Source organism: Melospiza melodia, chromosome Z, assembly GCF_035770615.1.
Source record: "Melospiza melodia melodia isolate bMelMel2 chromosome Z, bMelMel2.pri, whole genome shotgun sequence".
In the NCBI taxonomy this organism is placed as follows: domain Eukaryota; kingdom Metazoa; phylum Chordata; class Aves; order Passeriformes; family Passerellidae; genus Melospiza; species Melospiza melodia.
Window position 1 is genome coordinate 12,039,176 of NC_086226.1, and position 14,280 is coordinate 12,053,455.

At 38.3% G+C, this 14,280-nt stretch overlaps 1 protein-coding gene across 1 annotated transcript in view; it reads left to right on the plus strand.

Annotated features, from left to right (window-relative positions):
* Nucleotides 1-3,618: 3,618 nt before the first annotated feature.
* The window catches only part of WDR70 (WD repeat domain 70), a 124,772-nt gene continuing 114,110 nt past the window's right edge, over nucleotides 3,619-14,280 (plus strand). Inside the window, exons 1-5 of the mRNA XM_063179659.1 lie at nucleotides 3,619-3,677; nucleotides 3,768-3,830; nucleotides 3,931-4,014; nucleotides 4,782-4,896; nucleotides 8,172-8,397. Coding sequence (XP_063035729.1) covers nucleotides 3,656-3,677; nucleotides 3,768-3,830; nucleotides 3,931-4,014; nucleotides 4,782-4,896; nucleotides 8,172-8,397 — 510 coding nt within the window. The 5' untranslated portion in view covers nucleotides 3,619-3,655. The remainder of the gene's footprint in view (nucleotides 3,678-3,767; nucleotides 3,831-3,930; nucleotides 4,015-4,781; nucleotides 4,897-8,171; nucleotides 8,398-14,280) is intronic.

Below are 14,280 nucleotides of genomic sequence, written 5' to 3' on the forward strand. Positions count from 1 at the left end.
TCCAGAGTGCAAACATAAACAACAACTTAGGTGGACACGCCTCCCACAGGGATTCACAGAGTCCCCTAACCTATTTGGACAAGCCTTAGAGGATCTTTTAAGGTCCTTTGTACCCGGGGAAGAAATACAAATTCTGCAATATGTGGATGACCTACTAATATCAGGCAAAGATCAAGAACAGGTCTAACAGGCAGGTATAAGTTTACTAAATTTTCTGAGAGAAAAAGGATTAAAAGCATCAAAGAAAAAACTCCAATTTAAAGAAGAAGAGGTAACGTACCTAGGGCATCTAATTGGAAAAGGGTACAGAAAGCTCAGTCCTGAAAGAGTTGTGGGGATCCTGTCAATTCCACCACTGAAGACTGAAAGAGATGTAAGAAAGCTATTAGGTCTAATGTATTGTAAATTGTAAATTACTGCTTGATGAGTATATTCAAATTGTAGAATTTTTGTATGAAAAATTAATAAGCACAGAACCTGTAGCCTGGACTCTGGAGGATACCAAATGGTTTCAAGACTTAAAGGCTTGATTAACAAAAGCCCCGGTTTTGAGTCTGCCTAATTTAAGAAAACCATTTGATCTGTTTGTTAATGTTAATGAAGGGATAGCATATAGAGTAATAACTCAAGACTGGGGGAAGCCGGAAGCCAGTGGCTTATCTGTCAAAATTATTGGATCCAGTGGCAAGAGGGTGGCCAGCCTGTATTCAAGCTGTGGCAGCCACAGCTACCTTATTAGAAGGCACTCTAAAGTTTACATTCAATGGGAGGATTCAAGTACACACACCCACGACCTGAGGACAATGTTAAGCTGAAAAGCTCCTCAGTGGCTAACAGACAGCTGAATCCTGAGGTATGAAATAACCCTCATGAATATTGAGAATCTAGAGATTGTCACCTCAAAATGTTTAAATCCTGCTCAATTCTTAACCAGGGAACCAATGGGAAATTTAGAGCATAATTGTATAGAGCTAATTGAGATAGAAACAAAAGTAAGAGAAGACCTAGAGGAAGACCTCTTACCATATGGAAGGGCCCTGTATATAGATGGATCCTCTCAAATTGTAGTGGGAAAAAGGGCATCAGGATATGCCATTATTGAAGCAGGGGAAAGCAAAGAAAAAGGGAAATTACTCTCAAATTGCTCTGCACAAAGTTGTAAGATATAACCCTTAAAGAAGGTTTAGATTTATTAGTAGACAATATAGGGACAATCTACACTGATTCTTGTTATGCCTTTGGGATAGCTCATACCTTTGGAAAAATCTGGCAAGTGAGGGGATACCTTAATTCAAAAGGGAAAGATCTGGCACATGAAAGTCTGATGAGAGAAGTACTCGAATCCCTCAGAGGACCAAAAGAAATTACCATAGTCCATATTAAAGGCCACCAAAAAGGGGATACCTCTGAAATCCAGGAAAACAAATTAGCAGACCTGGCAGCCAAAGAAGCAGCCTTAGAGATGGGGGACCCAGTTATAGTCCTAAGGGTAAAGGAAGACCAGGGAAAAATAAGGAAAGAGGGGGTATGAATTTTCAATGACAAGGAGCGAAAAGAAATAGAGAAAATGGGAGGGGTAAAAACAGAGGATGGGAAGTGGTGGACCCCATACGGGTGACAGATATTCAACTGAATAATAACCAGGAAAGTGATGGAAGAGATACCCCTATTAAGTCACTGGGGAACACAAGGAATATGTGATCATTTTCTGAAATATTACATTGGGATGGGAATATATGAAATAGCCAGATCTGTCAGGAGATTGTTTAACCTGCCAAAAAGTCAACAAAAAGGTTATGCAAAAAGCTACTCTGGGAAGGGGGAAATTAGCCATAAGACCTTTCCAGAGTATTCAGGTCAATTTTACTGAATGAACTCCAGCTCAAGGGTATAAACACCTATTGGTATAGTTTACCATCAAACTGGGTTGAAGGGAGGCAGCCCAAACTCCACGAGAAGGGAGGCAGCCCAAACTGTGAAAAAGTTCTCTTGGAAGAAATTATTCTGAGATATGGACTAGTAAGTATTATTATTTGGGCTGTACTCCCCACTTTCCATCCAGTGTTCTGCAACAAGTCATCAGGGCCCTGGGAATGAAGTGGGAGTTACACACCCCTTGGCACCCTCAGAGTTCTGGGAGTGTTGAGAGGGTGAATCAAACCTTGAAGAATATCTTAACAAAATTTGTCTTAGAAACCCAATGGAATTGGGTCAAATGTTTACCATAGCCCTATTATGAATGAGAATGAGACCCAGAACAGATCTATGGGTCTCTCCTTAGGAAATGTTGTTTGGGCTGCCTTTCTTGCTTACCCCCTAGGGTATTGCGGAACATCTAGAGGCAGGGATGACAATGCAAAAACTATATAGAAACAGTAACAACAACTTTATAAGAACTAAGGAAAAAGGGCTGTCTCCCCCAAACTTCCTCACTGAATTGTAAAATACATGGACTCCCTTGTTTGGAGAATCTGATTGGTGGGACAACTTGTTTGCCTGGAATGCTAAATGGTGGAAGAAATTGGCCTTTTTTGTGGTGTGTGCACTAGCAAGTGTAATATTACTACAATTCCATATCTAGTCCAGATAGTAACCAGCATTGTCCAAAGCAGCATCGTGCTACAAGGTAACGTAGACAGGAAAAATGGCCAAAAAGTAATGTTAATAAAAGAAGAGAGTGATCAGAATGCCAGAAATATGCCTGTACAGTACAAGAAACTGAGAAAAGTAGGAATTAAAAATAGGTTAGAAACTGTTGATAATTGTTAAGCATGTACTGTTAGTTTGGTTATTATATTGTAAAAGGGGTTTAAAGGGTAGTTATAAGGAATACGGTACTCAACGTACCCTATTTACACCTCAGTAAAGTGCATCATCCCCCCACCCCCAGCGAAACGAGCCGGCCTGGACAGAACTGTAATGGGCCAATCAAGCGTCTTAAACCTTCATGCAAATGAAAGGATCCAAACAGAAACCAACCCAAAAGGACAAAAAAAAAAAAAAAAAAACCACCAAAAAAACCCCAAAAAAAAACCTCCCCACCCCCCCCCCCAAAAACCCCCCCAAACCCAAAAAAACCTCCCCCCCCCAAAAAAAAAGCCCCAAAAACCAAACAAACAAACAAAAAAAACCCCAAAAAACCACAAACCCCAAAAAACACCCAAGATTGAAAGGGACATCTGCCCAGGGAAGCTGAGCCGCTCCACCTGGTACATAGGGGACATCGCTGCCCAAGAAGACGCAGCGCCGGCGCTGCAGCATCATCGACGGGAATGCTACTGCTCGGGCCCCTCGGGCCCCCTTGCTTTAGGCCTTATTATTATAGTTAATGCTAAAATCGCTTTTAGTACCGGGAGTCTGGTCTCGTGTTTAACAGAATGAGGCTCTGCCAAGGAAAATTCAGGTTGGACATCAGGAAAAGGCGGAGAGGGTGGTCGGTCCCTGGAAATGGCTTCACAGGGAATAATTTGTCAGGGTACCAAGCCTGGCAGAGCTCAAGGTGTATCTACACAACACGCGCAGATACGTTTTATGTGGCGCTGCGAGGAGCACGAATTCCGACTCCCTGACGCTGTTGCCCTCCTTCGGTAGGAAGGAAGCCCGGTTGTCCCCGCCCTTCCTGCCGGCGCTGTTGTGGATCCGGGGCAGGCGTAGCATGGAGCCGGCGGCCGAGGGCGGTGAGGGACGGGGACGCCGGGGTTGAGGCGGGCCCAGCTCACCCGCGGACCCCGCTCACCCCCGTGGTTTCTTCTCCCCTCTCGTTGCAGATGCAGAGATGCTGGGGACAGCCGACCCGGAGCTGGCGTCCACCATGGGCTTCTCCGGCTTCGGTACGTGGCGATGCGGCCGGGGGACGAGCGGGGCCGAAGCCGTGGGGCCTGTCAGTCCCAAGTGGGCTTGTGTTCCAGTCTCCGTTTGCTTCATTTCCAGGGAAGAAGGCTCGGACTTTCGACCTCGAAGCCATGTTTGAGCAAACGAGAAGAACTGCAGTGGAGAGGAGCAGGAAAGTCTTGGGTAAGAAGTGCGAGCGTAGTTGGCTCTTGCATTTTAAAACATTTTGTTTTAAATTTTGATTTGCTCCCTCAGGGAGGTGTTTGAAGTGTCTCGGACTGGCTGTGTAGAAAAAAAACAGAAACGCAGTTTTGTTCCAGGAAGGCAGCTCTGAACAGCTTGGGCGTCGATGTTAAAGTTACTGATTTGCTGATGTTGTCTGAGGGTGTTAGCTGTTTGTGTTTCTCTTCAGTGGAAAGTGTTTCCTTGCTTTGCTGAAAAAATGATTTTCTTTTTTTGTTTATTTAACAGAGATGAAACACAATGTTTTCTTATGTAATATGAGATGGAAGTTTTTGTTTGCTTTGATTTTATTGCAGTGTTTCATAGGGATCCTTTTTCAATGCGTGCAGTAAGAATCAACTACTAATGTACGCAACACTTTGTGTGCTTAAGTTATTTAAAATTCACCTGTTTACACGTCTGTATACTTTAACTGCGCTATGTTGATTTCTCTAAAGTGATCACACTCTTTCAGTATAATGTTGAAAATAATTGAAGTATTGGCATCCTTATATGATCAACTTATGTTTTGTTGAGTGACCATTGCAGTGACAATGGAAATTTAATATAAATGAAAAAGTATCTTAAATCCTTTAATTGCTGTTACCTTTTCAAGTATTTCATCTGGGTCTGAAAAAAACCCCTGTCTTATTATCATTAGCAAGCCAGTAATTTTAGTAATTTTAAAGGGCTTGATTATTTGTTATTTTTGTGGTCTCCCTATTCAGAGGCCCGTGAAAGAGAAAAAGAAGACCAGACTGAAAAGGAGTTTAGAATTCCATATGCTGCCTCATCAGTTTCAGCATCCAGGGCAACAAGACCTGGGTCCACATTAACTGAAAGGTAATTAGATATGGTGGGAGATTCCATACAGTAGCTTTCTTATCTGAGGAGGGTGTTGACTTGTTTTGATAAGTATCATTTAGCTTCTGTGAATGGGTCTTGTTATCTTACGTATTTCAGTGGGAATACTGATTTTAAACTTTAAAAAAAATCTTCCTTAAAGATCTGTTAATATTTGCAAATATTGACATTATGTAAATTTAAGAGGCAGTTTCTCTGCTTCGTCCTTGATCATGTTCTGTGTACTTTTATAAAAATAAGAACAATGTTGCTATCCATGTATTTTTCAAAAATATTAGGGCAAATACAGTGACAACATGTGATGACTTTATTAGCAGCTATTATGCCTACCTGTAGATAGAATATTCTTGTTCACACCTGATGAAGAAGAAGGCAAAGTAGGTGGACAGCCTCCCTCTGTGTGCAGATTTTATGGAGTAATGATGAGGTAGAGAAAGCTTTTTTTTTTACTTCAGTCTGAAGTTTTATTCTTAAACTTTTGTCTGTTGCTGACAAGCAATATATCCAATGGATTTTGCAGTTTAGATTCTGAAATTCTGGGAAATCAGAAGTAGCTGAGGGCAATGGGGACCACATAACTCCATTGTCTGGCAGGGCTGGCAGACATGAATATGTTGTACATTTTTAGGTTCCTGTATCTATGGAAGTTTTAACAACCCATGCAAGACTCTATGAGGCCTCTATATATGCATATTATGGGCTGATATGTGGGAGGATATTATATGAGCCTATATGTGGTAGGTTATTATAGACAAACTTGTAGAGTTTCAGACTGAACAAATTTTTATTAGAAAATTTTGGTTTTGCTTGTTGGTCTTTGGAAAACCCGGACACTGTCACTAAAATACTTGATTGCACAATATACTACTACTTTGTGTATCCTATGTATGTCTGGTGCTCAAGGAAGAATATTCTGTACTTCCATTTGGTTTGATAATCTTATATACCCATTTGATGACATAATGAAGGATGGCAAGAATTTAAATGTTACATGATTGTGTATTGTAAATAGGTGACTCCAATATACATAAGCAATTTAAACAAGTTATAAGGTGGAGAGTGGTCAGGTAAAACAGAGGCTTTCCATAATTATCTCATTCTTCTAACTGACTTGACAAGAGAGACATCCAGGGCCTTAATGTAAAGGAAGATAACAAGTGTGTTTCAGTATGCTGAGTTATTGGGTAGGCTCTGATAACTCAACAGAGCTCTGCTCATAGTAAATTTTCTTTGTTTTTGTTTTTTACTAAGCATTAAGAAGGAAGGGCTTAATCTGTAAAGCTCTCCTGGAAGTTTTATATTTCCATGTAAAAAAAGGATATGTAGCTTAGTTCTTAAAAGTAAAAACATGAAACTAGAAAGACATGCCATTATGACTCAGTCTTAATTCAGAGGAACAATCCTGCAACTGACAATTTTAGTCTGAAATACAGGATTTTCTAGTTCTTTTTATAACAAAGATGTTTCTTACTATATTGATCTAATATGCATACGTTATTGTCTGATAATGTCAACACTTTACTGAATTTTAAATTATTTTAATTATTGGAGTTTTTCTTAAATTATCAGAGTAGCCCTTATACTAATTTTTCAGTTGTTAAAAAGACACTCCAAAATAATGTGAAATACACCTAATGATTATTTTTTCTCCTGAGCTATTTTGCTGTAGAGAAATGTTTACAATAGCTAGGGTACATAATTTATGCGTAAGTATAATTACACCTTGAGAAGTGAAAGAATCTGTTAGTATATGAAAAGGAAAAACCTGAGAAAATTGAGTCATGTGCAGAGAATGAACACATGGGGGGGATATGCCCACATACTTGCACAACTCCCAGGATTTTTTTATTGTTGCTCTTCTCGGTGTGTATCCAAGGTAGCTGGGCATTTGGTCTGGCTGCATTGGTGTGTTCTTATCTTTGTATTCCAGTCAGGAGAGAGGATACTTGTAGCTATTGCTGGAGTATTTGGCTCTCCCTGCTGTGCTTGGAGTGTGGTGAAAAATTGCACTGCAGCTCTGGCCACGTCACATGCAGAATGGCTGTGCTGCCCCTCAGAATACTGAAATGTTTGATTTGATCAGTTTCCTTCCCAGCAAATGAGAGAATTATAAATGTAATTTGGAATAAAAGGTAGATACTGTTATTGGGTGTCTGAAAATTTGGGACTCAAGGATTGGAATGGCTTCCTTGAATCATTATGTTGTATACACATCCTTATCACTGGCACAGTTTCTATTTAGTTTCATTCCAAAAGTGATTAAATAGTTTGGCTTTTGGGAAAAAGATGTGTGGTTTGCTAATGTAGGAATGCATATTAACTTTCAAAGTACAACTCTTTTGCATGTAGTATTATGCCTCACATGCTGGAAAACCTTTCCTTTGGTAAAAGGATATCAATTGCCCTATTATTGTAGAGTAAGAGAAGCTCTTTATGTTTCTGTTGGATTTGTTAGGTAGTCATATTCTGATATAGGTCTTTAAATTAGAACAGTTATCAGGCATACAAAGCCTGCTCTTCACTGTAACATCTGATGACCTAAGTCATGTTGGTTTTAATTTATTCTCTTTTCTTCCTGTAGCACAGTTTCAATCACTTGCCCAACAAAATTTTTTCTTGTGTAATTTGGTACCTGCTTGTATGGCTGTATAGGTCAGAATAAATTCTCTTAATCTTTCGTTTTGTTCCTAAACTTTTGTGATTTTTATTATAGTCTTAAAGTGATAACCTAAACTAAAAAAAAAAAAAAAACCCAAACAAAACAATACCACTGAGTTTAAAAAAGAAACAGGCAAAGAACGCTATTTTTTTCAGCCTGCTCACTTAAAAATTCTGAGAATATAAGCTCCCAAACGAAGTCTGAAAGTTGAGCTTCTCTCTCTTAATGGCCCTTCTGCCCGTTCGAGTGCGTGGCTTGGGAACTGCCAGCAGAGGGAGCGCGGCTATTCTGAATCAACTGCACGAGCATAGACACAGCAACTCAGCTTTTCAGAAATTTCCGTATGCCAAAATAATGTGTTTGCCTGACTCATCTGGGTAACAGCAGAATGGTAATTTAATGAAACTTTTGAAACACTTGGGAGTGTTTCAAAGGATGATGGTGGGCCTACACGCTGTTAATAAAAGTTAGTGTGCGTTTTACTGCTAATTTTGGTTTCTACTGATTTATGAGAGTGCTCAACATCTTTTATCTGAAAATTACAGTGGAAGTGACAATGTTCTTCAAATAGTAACGTTTTAAATTTTTCTTGCAGAGAGTCAGTGTGCAGTGAAAGTGAGGACACCTCAAATGAGGCGTTAAGTGGTCCTTCTATGCAATCCCAGAGTTCTGCTAAAGGTCCAGCTGAGGATAGTGATAATGATGATGATGATGATGATGATGAAGATGATGATGAAGAATTCATCGGGCCACCACTTCCCCCTGGGTTCAAGGATAGTGATGATGACAATGACAATGATGATACAGAGGAGGAAGATAATGTAAGTAGTTTCTCTTTGACGTTTTAATCCTTTGAGTGGGCTCTGACTTGTATAAGAGCCATTCCTTTTTGATGGAGTTCCCAGGTGATGTATGACTTGTTCAAAATGCAGGTTTTCGGTTTTTCTTGCACTTTTTCTGTTTTTCTAATGATAATTCATGAAATGCAAATTATTTTAATTTAAAAATATCAGGATTTAAAACAAAAATACACATGTGAGTCTGAAGGGTAATTCAACATCACTTAGTGTATATTGTTTACTTCTTGTTTTTATGTTATGAAAGAACTAGAGAAATAAATATTTAATACGGCTATTTTAAATGGTTTATTTCCTAAAGCATATGTTGAATTTTATATGAGAAAGAGGAGGCAGAGGTGGGCTTGAATCTAGGGAGAACAGTTGTGTTCTGTTTTTAGGAAATTAAGTCCGGTGACTGAGGGCTTGTTGGTTGGCTGGTTTTGTTTACTTGTGTTTATTTTGGTTTGCTTTTTTCTAAATAAGTGCCTGACCAAGAGAACCACTAACAGCCTAACTTTGGTATCACAGATATCCAGTTAAACAGCCTTCCTCTATTTAGTGAAAAGGCATCTGGATCTAGCACTGATGTGGTTTAGTGGTTTAAGGGTTACAGTGGTAGTGCTGGGTTGGACTGAGTGATCTTAAAGGTCTCTTTCAACCTTGATTATTTGATGATTTTGTGAAAAGATTAAAGGTTTGATGTTTGTTCTTCAAAACTGCCTGGATCAAATATTTTGTGGCATTGGCTTTTGTGTGATGGTTTCCATGTGTAACAACAATGATAGAAGTCCTGTGAAAACAGCCTTACTTATTGCTATATTGAACCATCTGGTAACAGAAAAAGACCTGTACGTCCTGTTACACAAATGTAAACCAAACTAAAAAACTCTGAATTTCCAGGGGTCCCAAAATTTTCCTTTTGATTTTTCTTTTGTTTTTACTCACGATTCAGTTAGTTCTTTTTCTGTAACATCTCTTTCCTTGCATGTTTTGAACTTGTATTTTAAAGTTTTGAGAACTCATTTTAAACGCCTGAGAGGAGCTTCTTAAGCCATGACATAACTAAATTTCAGAGTAAGCTTAAACTTATGGGATGACAAAGTTTTCTTTTTTGTTTTTTGTTTACCTACATAAGTGGTGGGAAATTTTGTTAACCTGCATAAGTGGTGGGAAATTTTGGTGTCTTAGATATTTATATCTCTTTGTCTGACTCACTTGATTCACTGTTGCATATGGATTTCTGTAATTATCAGAATGTACATTTTAGTCCCGTATTTTCTGCTGTCATCATATCTGTACCCCACAGATAACTTGTTCTGTCTCAGAGAACCACAAAGAGATAATCCGGAATTTTCTTTGAGGATGACATATACCCTAAGTTTACTCACTGTTGATCTGTGTTAGGAATTACTGTTGATCTGTGTTAGGAATTCTCTTCTGGCTGTTTGGGCACTGTGGAGTTGGTCTGTGTTCCTGAGGGCATGATAAGACTCAGTGGGTTTCAGTTGCTCTGGGTCACATTATATTAAAATCACTGTTTCTTTGCTGCCAACTTCTCCAAAGGCAAAACAATTTGCAGAAACAGCTGACTTGACTTTACTCTGTCTTTCTCAGTAGTCACTGTGCTGATTGTCTGCTTTAATTTCTAACAAGATACTAGTATTTATTTTTTATTCATACATACCTAAATAATGCTACAACTGGCTTGATGAAGGGAAGTTACTGGCGACCAGAGTTAAAAGACCCTAATGAAAAGTTTCAGACAGAAAGGTAACTTGCAGTCTGGTGTGATTTAAGTTTTTCTGAACTTAAGACAATAGTTACAAAACAGTCTAGAATAGATTTGGTTGAGAATAAGCAGAGCAGCAGAAATATGAGACTTGTGGGTTTTCAGTCTAAACAGTTAATTTATAACTGGGGAGATTTTGTGTCAGTGTGAATGCCAGAGGCCTTTGGGGTCTAGAGCCTTCCCTTACTGCTGCTCATGAACTCAGTTATTTTCTTTCCTGTGAAGGGAATCAGGAAGCAGCTGTGCTTTCCTGGTTTCCTGTTGATCGATTGGTGATCACAGTATGATCCTGCGAGCCCCAAGGAAGGCAGGTGTTGCAGTTATGAGAACTCTGTGATTCCTTTCTCTGGCTTCTACATAGCTGGTGATTGGTATGCATGGGTGCAGAACTGAGACAGAAGAAACTGAAAGCTCAATTTTTTTTTTTCCCCAGATGTAGTGTGAGACTCTCTCTTTTATTATCATATTTTGCTGCTGAAGTAATTTTTTGAAAACACAAATATCTGTGGTTTTGATCCTGAAGGAATCAAATTTTTCTTTAGCACAAGATGTTGTTGTCTATAATTTGTAATCTGAAGTGTTGTGAATTTTGTATGACAAATAAAATATACCTAAATACTGGCTTCACCCTGACATTTTCCCACTGTCTCTCAAGCCTGACTTTAGATGTGGGGCTTTTTTCACTATTGCTTGTTCAGTTGTTTTTGCTTTCTTATGACAGACTGTCAGTAGAGAAATTTGTCAAATTTGGCTTGCTGTGAGGCTGACAACTTTTGAGTCCAGGGTTAGCCCAGGACTGCCCAGCTTACATGAGTTGTTTTACTAAATAAACATTAAGGTGCAAGGAATAGCTGGTGGTTATTTTTTTTGATGGGAATTTTTCATACCTTCTTGGTGTTTTTATGGGAAAATGACTAACAGCAATTAATTGCTCAATGTTTTGAATTGACACTGGTATCTTTTGAGTATTATGCATTTTTGTAATTTGCATAAATCACCTGTGATACAGACCAAACACAACTTTTTAACCAAGCCTTAGATATTGTATTAAATGTATGAATTCTCGCTTGCAGTACATTTTTCCCTAAATTGATATAAGTTATTTTGATCTCTGCAAGTCTTTGTGGTGCTGTTTTAAAGGATTTTTCTGTGTTTCTTTGATCTGTGTTGATACTGATGATTAGTTACATTTAACAAATAAATACTTAGATTAAATGACATGCTAATTTGTCATCATTCACTTCCATTTGTGTCAAAACCGATGATACTTAACAAACCACAACATGCTTGTGAGTATTTATCCAGATGCATTACAATGCTTGTTTTGTAGTAGTGTAAGGAATAGTGGTTTATCAAGTACATTTTAAGGATAATAGGTAGATGTGGTATTAATTTCCTCTGATATTTTCTTTTTGGTTTAGTATCCTGTTTTATATAAAAGGCTTGCATTAATTTGGAGACTGAGGAAAATTAAAGCTATTTGAGTTGGCTGTTAGACTATTTGAGTTGTGATCATCAAATTGGCTATTTGAGCTATGACCAGAACTTATTTTTCTGTGGTGCCTTTTCTTCTGATGGTGTAAAAACCTGGTGGGATCTTTTTCACACGGTTGTAAGCTGAGAGGGGGAGGGAAGAAGCAGAGCATCTTCTGTAGTGTGAAGTTTTTCAGGGCTGATCTATCCTGATCTAAACATTTCTAGAAAATTTCAGGAAAATCTTTAAAAGAGAAGGCAGTTTATTTTGCAAGAGGGCAAATGAAGAATGAGGGCAATATTACACGTAAATTTTGGATTGGGAAATATAGTAGAAGCTTGGCCAGCTCTTTCTGCCTGGCAAAATGCACTGGGAATCTGTCTGAAGAGGGACAAAGAGTAGCAAGAGCAGTTGTGTGAGGATTGGTAGGTAGACAGGTTTAAATCTAGGACCATAAACATTTTTCAAGGGAATGGATGGCACATGTTGGAAGACTTTAGTAACAGTGTGTACCTGTCAGTCCTCTGTTCTACGTGTCATTAGAAAATGTGCTGAGATCTCTAACAAAACTTAATTTAGTGTTAGCATCTTGTGACACTTTTTCTGGCTTGAGGCAGCAGGTAAAGGTGATTGTTAAAGAATTTGCCAGATGGATTTGCAAGGATTTACCTTCTATTTGGAGCTGAGTTACAGGTCATTCTTCTTTAGAACAGAGAAATGTTTCTCCCTGCAGCACCAAAGGGATACTAATCATGTTGTAACTATGTCCCTGAAACAAGTACAGCCTTGGGCCTCTTCACAGCCCAAGGCTGTACTCTGATTTGGCCAGTTTCCAAAATGATAGCATTGCTGTATTTCAGGTTTTAGAATTATTTGGAGATATTTTAATTTTTTTTTTCCAGAAGTTTAACAGGACATACCAGTAATACTTGTTCAGAATTGAAGGAAGCCATTTCCTGCTGATTTAGATGGAGAATTTAAGTAGACTGTAATTGCTCCAATTAGAATTTGGCTATGGTACCAGACTAAAAATTATAGTGTTGTAAAAATAAATAAATGTTGTGGGAATTTTTAGTCTTCCTAAGGATTTGTAAGATTTAGATTGAGAATTGTCTGTCCTGTAACTGCTGAATCTTATTTACCCAGTCATGTTTCATCTTGTCTAAAGAGGAAAAAGTACAGTAAGCTGAACAAAGCAATTTTTTGTATGCAATGGAAAGTGTGGTTTTGAGAGTGAGAGGCATTATCTTTTAAATATTTCTAGTTATTGAGAAAAAAATTAGGTAGAAGTTAACCATTTCTTTACATTTGCTTGTATGTTACCTTCCTATATAAAAATGAAGCAAATGTTTTTTTCATATATATGCATGATATGTTCTTAAGTCTTAACAACAAAAATTAGATAAATGTATTTTATTTATATTAAACTTGATACAAGTTGTGGCATTTTTCTAAGGATCATTGATGTGGTGCAAAGATTGAGAAGGATTATATCCAAAGTGAGTTAAAACAGATTTGCGAACTTTGTAAAAATTAGAAGAAAACAAAATAATTGGTTTCTCTTGGTCTTCCAATGTGAGAGAATCAAACAGAAGCTGTAAAGAAAGGCATACTCAACTTAAGAAACAGATCATCCTATGGAGAGCAAGCTAACAAGGTAATTCTCTTGAGGAATATTGGTCTTTGATAAAAAGGCATGGCATATTACTCATCTCTTCAACTGAGTGCCCCAGAGTTCATGATTACCAGTTGTTCCTAGAGTGTACTTGCAAGATCTCTGTTGCTTGGTTCTGCAGAACTTATAAGGCCAAGCTTCTTTGCTGTATATCACACCATGCTTTTTGGTGGATGACACGGATTTTAATAGATTGGTAATATGGCAATATGAAAAGTTATAGAACGTTTCCCCTACAGATAGGTACAAACTCAAAAACTGTGAGTTTGTTTCCAGAAATATTTTGTGAGAACATTAAGAGGCGTGTATTTGTTGGCTGTGAGGTGCTTAAATAAAACATGAAACAGGACATAACTGTAGTTTTTACTGCCCTTTTAACAAAGTTCAGAGATCTTGTTATGTCCTGTTTTTACTTTTTATCAGCTCTTTTAGAGACCCTTTACCGGGTCAGCTTTAGCTGGTGTAACCTGTGGAAAGCCTTCTTTAGGAGCTGCTGGTACAATTTCTGTGTTAAGACTGATGCAAGGTGTTCTTCATCTCAAGGCCAAATCTGCTGTGGCAGTAAACCTTGCACAGTTAAAACGTGAGATCCTCAGCCTCATCTCTCTGAGACCCTTGATTTCTTTATAGTGCAAGATTTTGTGGAAGCTAATGTCCTCTACTGTGCTTGGAGGGATAGTAGACTTCTAGGTTTTCTTTCTGCCAATTATGTTTAAGGTATGCATTACCTTGAGACTGTACAATTCTGTGACTTACCCCTTAGGGAAAAAAAAAATTAGGTCTTTCTAAGTGCATACCCTGCATGTTTATCTGTCACAAGACTGTACTTTTGATGCAGTATTATTCAACAAGAATGGGTTGCAATGGTACAAGCAATGATAAATGCAATGCAATGCTGAACATTGGTACATACAATATTATATGAAT